This window comes from Microtus ochrogaster, chromosome 5, assembly GCF_000317375.1.
Source record: "Microtus ochrogaster isolate Prairie Vole_2 chromosome 5, MicOch1.0, whole genome shotgun sequence".
Lineage (NCBI taxonomy): Eukaryota > Metazoa > Chordata > Mammalia > Rodentia > Cricetidae > Microtus > Microtus ochrogaster.
Genome location: NC_022012.1, coordinates 96,249,608 through 96,260,140, shown reverse-complemented (window position 1 = coordinate 96,260,140; position 10,533 = coordinate 96,249,608). Strand labels below are relative to the sequence as shown.

The following is a 10,533-nucleotide window of genomic DNA, read 5'->3' as shown; positions in this document are numbered from 1 at the left end:
AGAGGAGTGGGGGAGGGGGAGAAGAGTGGGAGAAGGGGGAGGGAAATGGGAGGCTGGGGGGAGGCGGAAACTTTTTTCTTTTCCTTTTCTCAATAAAAAAAATTTTAAAAAAAGAATGAATGTTATCAGAGACTATGCAGCCTTGGAACAGAGGTAAGGCCAAGATCACAGTTTGCAACGAGAAGCCCAGCTGAGCAAGGTTTTTACCATTTATTGAATGCCAGGTCCAGAGATGCATTCCAGTCAATTCCCAGGTAGAAGTTTGTCTCAAGGATGCACAAGGAAATGAGGGCCTATGAACTCATAGAGAAGTCTCTACTCACAAGTAAACTTTGTTCTTGTGCTATTGTTATTATTATTATTATTGTCTGGGCATAGTGGGATACATCTTTAATCTTAGCACTTGAGAGGCATAGGCAGGAGGACCTCTTTGAGTATGAGGTTAGCCTGGTCTATGTAGTGAGTCCCAGGTCAGCTAAGACTAAATAGTGAGACCTTGTCTCAAAAAAAAAAGTTTTTTATTATGAGTATATTTCTGTAACTGCAGTTTTAATTGAGGTCTTATATATTAGTTGTATAGCTTTGCCAGTTTTGATTTACATAGTTATAAAACTCCATCAAGATCTAGTAATAAGGGATATATCTTCCCTATGGCCCAGGAAGGTGTCTTTGCGTCATTTTGACCTTATTTATATAGATCAGATAGTTTTTAACGTCACAAAAAGGAAATCCCAGATGCTGCCTTCCTCTGGCCTGGTGTCTTTTGCTCCACATCACAACATTAGATATGTTTTACAAAGGAGACAGGATCTCTTCTGTAATTTACTAACAGGAACAATGTTATACTAATTGTCATTGCCAATGTTCTTTTGCCTGTCAAGGAGGAAGTCTACCTTTATCAGGATAGCAAGAGACTCCTTCCAGGTTTTACAGAAATAAAAAGCCTCTGCTTTACCACTTCTCAGTGTCACACATTTGCCTCTGTGCCTCAGCAATGATGCTTGGGTTGAATGACTCCCAGACTCTTTACTTCCTGCCTCACACTCCTTTCATGAACACTGGAATTGGGAGACACTATTCTATTTTCCCATTTTTGTCTTTGTCCTCTAGACATTTGTAATGAAAGCATACCCCCCCCTCCCCAGCCTAACCATTTTGTAAGCTCCATGAAAAATATCAAATCATGTTATTCTCAGAGACTGTCTGCTATATACTTTCATTAGATATGTCTGGGACATGACATAAACCACTTAGCTCAATTTGGAATTGTGCCTTATGTATTTGGAATCTTTATTTTAGACCAGTGCCAAGACATGGATCTAAGGCAATCCTGGGAAAGGTAACAGAATCTAAGTACCAATTAAGGCTTATAACACACCACGGTCATCTCTAGAGGTCAGATCACATCTGCAGCTCTATGTATAACAGGATATTATATAAGGCTATTCTGATCACTCTGGAACTGACAAATACAATCTAAGGCTGAGGCCAAGAAGTGTTAAGTGCTTCACCATTATAGAGGAAACCACTGACACTTGGGGTTAGACACCTTTCCTCGGCTTACTAAGAAGTGACAGAACCATCCCTGTGCTTTCTCATCAACTCTTTCTAATGTCTGTAGAAGCATTAGTGGGAGGGCAAGATTAATTCATGCTCTTCCTCTCAGAGCCAGGAGGGACTCCAAGAGAGTCACATTAGAAATGGGGGTTTATAAAAGGAAAGGGCAGCCAGTCAGCTCCAAAGGGGACTAAGGGGTGGAATTTGAGGTGTGTGTGTGTGTGTGTTTGTGTGTGAAGGGGTAGAGACAGGGTATGTATGAGGAAACAAAGATATCTCAATACTTCATGTTCACTAGGTTGCATGGCTACCAAACAATGTGGACAAGGTACAATTGTATTATAGAGCCCACTATCAGAGACAGGCAACATCATCACCCAAGAAATGGTGAGTTAGAAAAATCCCAGTTTGAAGGAGATTTTATGTGATCTAATAGGTAGTCATGGGTGTCCTTACTAGCTCTGGATCCTCTGAAAGAAGAACACAACAGTGTTCATCTTCCTGGGCATCTTTGCCAATACAGAAGGGCCTGTAGAAGGAACCAGCTCTGTAAAGAAATGTGCATTCTTCTGGCCATATCTGCTTTCCTCATGGCTAGCCTATCCATGGAAAGCATATACCCTGGAGGGCATCTTGAGACAGACCACAAACAGGGCTGAGGGTGGGACTGGAGTTGGGACAGAAAAGGTGGAGCTCATACTTGCTTTAAGCACAGCCTTTCAGAATCTAATTGACTCTGAGGACCAATTGAACTTTATTCAAGAGAAAGAAAATAATTGCAGATTGCAAAGACATTATATTAGGAGGTTTAAAAGTTAATGTCAATGAGCCAAAACTTTACCCAGTTACCCAATGTTTGCTTATGAATTGCTGAGCTGATGTGGCACAAGATTTATGCTGGGGACAGCAGGGATGCAACTCTTGATTTATATATACCCCAACACACACACACACACACACACACACACACACTCACACACATTCACCATACACCACACCACACCAGAACCTTCTCAAAGTTACAGATATTATGTGTGGTGGTTTGAATAAGAATGGCTCCCCAAAGGCTCATATATTTGAATGTTTGATCACCAAGGAGTGGCACTATTTGAAAGAATTAGGAGGTGTGACCTTGTTGGAGTAGGTGTGGCCTTGTTGGAGGAAGGGTGTCATGAGGGGTGGGCTTTGAGGTTTTAATAGCACAAGCCAGGCCCAGTGTCCCTCTCTTTCTGCTGCCTGTGGATCCAGATGTGGAATTAACTTCTCCTGCACTATGCCTGTATGCCACCATCTTCCCCACCATGATGACAATGGACTGCACCTCTGAAACTGTAAGCAAACCCCAATTAAATGCTTTCCTTTTTAAGAGCTGCCATGGTCATAGTGTTTCTTCATGCAATAGAACGGTAACTAAGATAATATGCCTATCTTAGTGTCTATATCTTAACAAATTCTAGCCAGTATTGGTCACTTTCTGAACCTATAACTGTTCTTTTCCCACCCCATTCCTGAGCTCCCTTGCAGAAATACTCAGTGTTCTGCATGATGAGTTTCTGTAGAGGTACCTGGGCAGTCAACCTTTCTGGATAACCTCATTTGAGGTAATTTCATTTATCAGAGAAGTTTAAATAATGGGTAAAAGCAAAAGACAAGGTTTACTAGAGTCCTTTCAGGCAGTTGCAGAGTCCTCTGCACATACTCAGCGTCCCCAGCTGCTTTGACAGCACAGACGAAAGGCCATTTAGGAACAGTGTCAAGCCCACTATTCTACCAAAACTGTCCAAATGCCCATCCCTTGGTATGGTAGCTTTTCTTCTCCCTCATTCTCCTTTTCCTCAGACTTTGCACTCAAAAGTTCTCCCCAGATGACTTCAGAGCTCACTTCTGGAAACACTTAACAGATAACCCCTACAAGGCAGTTTCTTCTGTGGCTACAAAATCCTACTGTATGTGTTCATACCATGCTGCATGACCACCACTGAGTTAATCCCTGCCCTCTGGATTCTCAAGAGTCCTATATATGCCTTTTCCCCTGTGTTCATGTGATCATATATGAGCCCTCTGCAACTCATGCCACTCTCCAGGGCCTTGGTCTGCAAGGTCTAAAGGACATCAAGGACATGACAATGGACATTCGTTTTCATCTTACCCATCCAATTTGTGGACACTCAGGCTGCTTTTCACACTGCACCTCACAGCAAATATTATATATATAATCTCCCATCTGTATTAGTCAGCGTTGTCCTTAACAAATAACCCCCTGATCCAGTGGCTTATCATAGTGAACATGGACTTCTTGCTCCTTTTCTTCATGGCTGTGGCCCTGTGGCCCTGGCTTCATTTATTTTCTCACTCACTGAGATGCATGGCTTTAGTTTGCTAAAAAGAGGCTCATACCAGCCATGCTGAGGCTGTAACTGGAAAAGACAGAGGTCTTCTGTGTTTGTCTTCTAATAGCATAGCTGCAAGATTGTGTATAGCCTGGAAGGCAGGCTGTAAGTCATTCCCCTCTACCAGGTATGTGGAAGTACAGGGGAAGTCGTGGGTGTTGTTCTTTTGAAAAACTACAACTCCCAGACTCCTCTTGGACTATGGTTACCTGTGCGTGCACCTTCATGCAGGTATGGGATATTCCCAGATACCCCTGTGCTCCCCGTTTAAAAGGCAGGGCCACACGAGGCCCCCTCCTCGTCCTGCCTTTCCTCGTGTGTCCCACATCCTTTGTCCTTTTGTGTTTCCCTCCCCCATTAAAGTGGACCCACGTGGGAGCCGCCGTGTCGTGTCTGTGTTTGTTCTGCCGTGCGTGTCTGTCCTGTGCCCCGTGTTCAAGAAGAACACCCCTGCTCTTTATTATTTTTTAAGAAGAACAGTGGGTAGTTGTGAACAAAACAGTCAACCACACTGGTGTAACAAAACATATGCTTGTTTCTTTTTAATATTTCTAGCAATATAGACAGAACATTTATTTATTTCTCAAATCATAGGATTTAAAACGTATTTACATATCATCATCACTAAAATGAAACTATTAGGATATCTGAAGGTGATACTCTTATCCTCCACTTCTTTGAGAAACTTTTTTTCATCATGTGATAACAAAGCCAAACCACAAAACTTCCAGCTTCCAGGCTGTCTGTTTCTTTATTTGCTTCTCTGTCAGATGAGAAAAACAATATGGGATAGGGAAAAGCATTCTTGGTTCATTTAGGGGAGATATTTATTATATGAGAAGGAGTTCATCTAACTCTTCTCCTTTGTAAATTAAATTGTTAAAGCTTTGATGAGAACTGACTTGACTGGGAGCTCCTACTCACCGGCAGGACAATCTATCATCATTAGCACATCCAGGAAGAACAATACAAAGGAGTTTGGGGAAAACAAGGCTGAGAGAATAAGAGCACTGCTGACAGCCTCTGTGTAGCATATGCTGGGTTCCCGATGGCTTAGACTCTATATAACTGTAACTGGGTAAGTCCACAGATCACAGACTCAAGGCCCTGCCAATCCAGAGTTGTTAGGTCAGCTCTTATACTCAATGCCGGAATTTTCTCTACAACTAATGCAATACATTCAAGGCTAGCAAGGTAAGAACTCTTACAGAGGTATTTCGTCGCATTTAAAAGTTAAAGTTTCCAGTCTTGAGTTTATTATTTTCTATTTTTGATTTTTTTAAAAAAATCTTTGAATTACATTTGTATCCAAAAATAAGGCACTAGAAGATAGTCTATGACACATTTCTTCTCACTCTATCTATAATCTCTTTTTATATAGGCTTATCCTGCCTGGTAATTAAGATATGTTCCTAGGGTAGGAGTATAAATCCAAAACAAGGGCTTCTGTTCCTGCGGTATCCATCCCTTTTTTTAGCCACAAAACATAACCAGTGCTTTTTCTCTCCTGGGACTGTCCAGGAGCTCATGCTTGGCTGTTTCAAATACACTTTTCTCTGGCCCACTGATGTTGAAATATGGGAGTTAGAAAATAAAGACCATGGGGAGATGAAGCATATTTTATAAACAATAATTTTATAAATATTATTTAAGAAGTTGTGGCTTGAGAAACACGTAAGCAATGGAGTGTGATATTGAAAAGTTTTTTCATGTTTTCATAGTAAAAATAACAAAGTAAAAATGTGCAATGCAGTTATGTATAAAAGAATCAGGGGACTCAAACCAAGTCCCCAGCAAACGATTATAGTTCCCAGACTTTCCTCAACCTGATAATGCCTTCACCATTAAATACAGGTGGGAGATGGAGCCAAAGACCAGGACATTTCTTTCCAAATGAAAAGAGCTCCTGCTCCCTTTCATCTCCATCCAGAATCAACAATGCTTGTCTCATCTTTCTTATCCTCACATCCTTCTTCCTATTCATTCCAAGCTAATCTTGTTAGAAGCAGGGAGAAACAGAGTCAAGACTGGCAAAATAGTATTACCACAAGAAAATAAGGCTCTTCCTAGAGGCAGAGAAGACGTCACTGGAAAGCTGAAGATTCTACCAACATTTATTCTAGAATGTTTCCTGAGCATGTATTATATGTACAAGAAGTGAAGTAGTTCTGTCTTGGCATAATCCTAAGGTTCCTGGACACCTATTCTTCAATGTATCTTTGAGCAGTGGTTCTCAACCTTGTTAATGCTGTGACTCTTTAATACAGTTCCTCATGTTGTGGTGATTCCCCAACCATACATTCTTTTGCTACTTCATAACTGTAATTTTGTTACTGTTATAAATTGTAATGTAAATATCTGCATTTTCTGATGGTCTTAGTCAACCCCTCTGAAAGGACCTTCCAGGCCCCCAAGGGGTTGAGACCCAAAGGTGTAAGATTCATTGACTTTGAAGCTTGTTACCATATACAAACTGTTCCTTGTACCCTGATTAGAAAAAAAAGAAAAAAAAATAAAGCAAACCGCCCCCTTGCTTTACAACCCAACTGAGACTTCTTGTTCCCCAGTGGAAGGGGTGTATGTTGAGCTCACTCGATCCACTGTCTCTCTGTAGAAAACTGGGCACTGTTTGCAGAGACGTTTAGCAATGTGCTTTCTGAAGAATATGGAGAGATACCTTCTGAACTTCTCCCCAACAAAGGCATAGATGACAGGGTTGATACAGCAGTGTGTCATTCCAAGAGTCTCTGACACCTGCATGGCCTGGTCTAAGTGATTGGAAATCATACAGGTACTCAGTCCCAAGAATTCCTGGAAGGTGTTCAGGAAGACAACAATGTTGTAGGGAGTCCAGAAGATAAAGTAGACAATCATGATGGCAAAGATGAGCCTCACAGCCCTGTGCCTCTTCTTCTCATTTCTACAACGAAACAGGGTATGGAGGATTCCTGAGTAACAGATGACCATGACAAGTAGGGGCAGGATCAGACTCAAGATATTCCTCATTATTGCATGGAAATTCTTCCATACTGATGGAAAATAAGGACCACAGATTTTATGACTATCTTCTTCTTTGAATTTAGTAAATATGATTCCTGGGAGAGAGGCTAGCATAGCCACCACCCAAGTGATTCCACTTGTAATCACCCCAAAGGTGACTGTCCTGGCTTTCAGAGCAAACACAGCATGGACAATAGCCAAGTATCGATCAACTGTCAGGAGGATAATGAAGAAGATTCCACCAAAATAACCAATGTGATAGAGTCCTGTTAGTAATTTACACATTATATTCCCAAAGACCCACTCATTTGCAGCATAGTGAGCCCAGAATGGGAGAGTGAGCAGGAAGAGCAAGTCAGAGATGGCGAGGTTGAACAGGTAGACGTCAGTCATGCTCTTCAGCTTCTTGCAGCTTATCAAAATGAGAATGACCAACATGTTCCCCACAAAACCAAAGATGAATACCAGAGAGTAGAGTGGGGGCAGGATCCTGGCACCCATCTGCTTCACGTTGTATTTATGACATGGCTCACCATTGTCATAGTCATAAGGTGTGGTGACATCTTCATCAAGTCCTTGGATACTTCTTGGAAACAGAGAATGGGATGTTGATAGAATGCTATGAATGATCTGAGGTAACATATCACTGTCTTCCATTTCCCTTGTTTCTGGGGACAGAGAACAAAATGATTACCTGTAACACAAATGTCAAATTCCCTAACCCAAATAGGCTTGCCCTACTCAAAAAGCATCCCAGTCTTTAGTTTCACCCTTATAGTCATCTCCTTGACACCATGTGCATATCACTTTCCTCTTATTCCTCATAGCAGACACACTTTGTCAACTCTACAACCATTTGCTTAATACCCTTGATATTCCCTAGTGAGCATGTTACTCATTGTAAGGCTACAAATGATGAATGTCTGCATTTACTACCTCCTCTGCATGTGGCAAACAGGAATATGACCCATCACTGAGTGATAAGATGCAATTAGAGTCTGCTAGGAGGTTTCTGTGGAGGTTCTTACCCAATAAAAGAGACACAAAAGAAACACTGTTGACTTTAACTTTATAGCATAAGTGTAATGCTTAGATCTATAAACAGAAGACCTAGATATTGTACAGAAACCTTAAAGGGGGCTCACCTTCTGAATTCTTATTTGAGAAAGAAAATAACCCATTGTAAATTGTATCATCTATTCCTTGCAGTCTAAAGCATTCTAACAACCCTCTCAACTCCTGCCTCCACATCTTCCCACACTTCTTTTGACAAGGTGCAATGACAGCCCAATGTTCAAATGCTTTATCTAATTCTCATTGAGCATTAATTTCTCTATTCAAAACCCCTTTGAAGGCTGGAGATGACTTAGCATTCACTGTTCTTTCAGAGAACTCAAGTTGGTTTCCTGCACCCTCAACAGGGAGCTGTTAAAAACCTGTGACTCTAGTTCCAGGAGATCTATCACCTTCTGATATCCATGGGTACCTCTACATACTTAATTCACATAAACTGAAGTACGCTCACATCCTTACACAAAACAAATAGACAGATAAATCTTTTTAAAAAAAGAGAAAAGAAAAGAAAAACGTCTTTTTAGCTTCTAGGACGATATTCCTACCTGACTACTCATCAACATTTTTTGTGACATCTCATTGCCTACTCCATGAAAGCTCTCAGGGCACTATACTTGGCTGTTGCTCCCTTTTACCATTTGTCTCTTTATTCTTACTCCAAAATTCTTCAATTCAGATTGGCTAAATTAAGTCAGCTAATCTCAGGATTTTGATTCTCCTTCATGCTGTATTTAACTTCCACCTTCTCCAAAATCTCAGTTTAATTTTTCACTATCTATAGTATCTCTTCATGAATTTGCCCACACGTTTGTTTAGCATCTACTATGACTTATACATGAGGGGACACAGACATACACTACTATACATGTTTGGAGGTCAGAGGACGTTCTGTACTTTCCCTCCTATAAAAACTGCAGGGATTTGAATTCAGGTTATTAGGTTTGTACAGCAAGTACTTTGACACAAGAACTATCTAGCTGACCAAATTGTGAGGTCTTTATCTTAGTTATTATCATTTATTACATTGTGTAAGAATCTAACTCTGGCATTACTCCAAATCATTCCTCTTAAGAAAATTAAGAGTGGTCCTTTAGAACCAAATAGATTGGATTCAAATCTGATAGATGACCCAGCAGGTAAGAGCACCTACTGTTCTTGCAGATGATTCGAGTTCAGTCCCTAGCACCCATGACAGATCCAAGGCCTTCCTCTGGTCATGGCAGGTTGCTGTTTCACAAACACAGACACACACACACACACACATAAAAAATTAATCTCAAAAATTAAAAAATTCTGCCTCTAACATAAAAGCTCTGTAATTTAAAGTCAAGTATCTGTTTCCCTATATAGAAACACCAGAGATGAGGACTTAGTACAGCTTGTGCTACAGATAAATACTCAGTGTTAGTATTATAGCATATGAATTCTATCCTATATACTTGTCAAATTCATCCTTTCTGCCCTCTATAAACTATTGGTTTCTTGTATCATCCACCATTCACTTCATATTGACCTTTTCTTCACTTGTATATAGGTCATCACTCTCATTCTGTCTGCTCTAACAATTAACATTGCATATGCTCTCCTCAGCCTGAAACCCCAGTAGCCACATGACTTGGATGTGGTGGGACTTCATAGTGGTTGATCTGCTCACTAGGGAAACTTGCTTCTCAGTTTCATCTCCAGTCATTTGTCACATTCCCAGTCCTGTGAACAGCTACAACCAGCTTCTCTCCATTTCCTCCAAGCTCACCATTTCCTTCATGCCTTGGTGAGTCACTATATGTGTCCCTAAAATGGCTTCTATTTATCCTACCTCCTATTCAAATGCCCCTTCTCTTGTGAAGCCTAACTTTCACCTTCTGACAAATCACTCTAGTCTTGTGAAATCTAAGTAAGCACTTATGCTATCATTTGCAAACTGTGCATCCTTCTGAGGTTAAGGAGTGGCAGTGGTTTTAATCTTTAACTCTTATAATTTCATCTGGCTAAAAGAGTTAACAGTAAATGTTCAATGAATGAGTGCACAAAAGTCTATAATAGTTATAAAATTATAAGATATAACACCATTAAATCCTGATTGTTAAGAATACATTTTCCTGATATTGAAAGCAAATTTGTTTTTACCCACCTATATAGTACAGCATTTTTCCATCCCTTCAGTGATTGCCACATTTTACAAGCTTACATTTCACATCACTAAGCCATATCACTAGACTGCAAAAGCTAAATGAGATCTCAGATGAAAGTCAAGAAAAAAATGTGCGTGCCTGAATAATCACACTACAGTAAGTTCTGGTCTGTTCCTGAAGTTCCAGCTGTTATGGAAAATTCTAGACAATTCATATAATCCCATGACACATAGCCAGCATCTAATTCCTACTTTATCAAACAACCAACAAAGTAACTGAAACGGACTCCTGTTTATCACTTTGGGCATCAGAACCTAGCCACCCAGGGCTGTAGGGAAGCTGCCTCTCAGGAGAGAGAGAGAGAGAAAGAGAGAGAGAGA

The 10,533-nt window shown here is 40.6% G+C and overlaps 1 protein-coding gene across 1 annotated transcript in view; it reads right to left on the bottom strand.

The window, feature by feature from the left end:
- Positions 1-6,482: 6,482 nt before the first annotated feature.
- Ccr2 (C-C motif chemokine receptor 2) overlaps positions 6,483-10,533 on the bottom strand; it is a 4,790-nt gene continuing 739 nt past the window's right edge. The window contains exon 2 of the mRNA XM_005348175.2: positions 6,483-7,615. Coding sequence (XP_005348232.1) covers positions 6,483-7,604 — 1,122 coding nt within the window. The 5' untranslated portion in view covers positions 7,605-7,615. The remainder of the gene's footprint in view (positions 7,616-10,533) is intronic.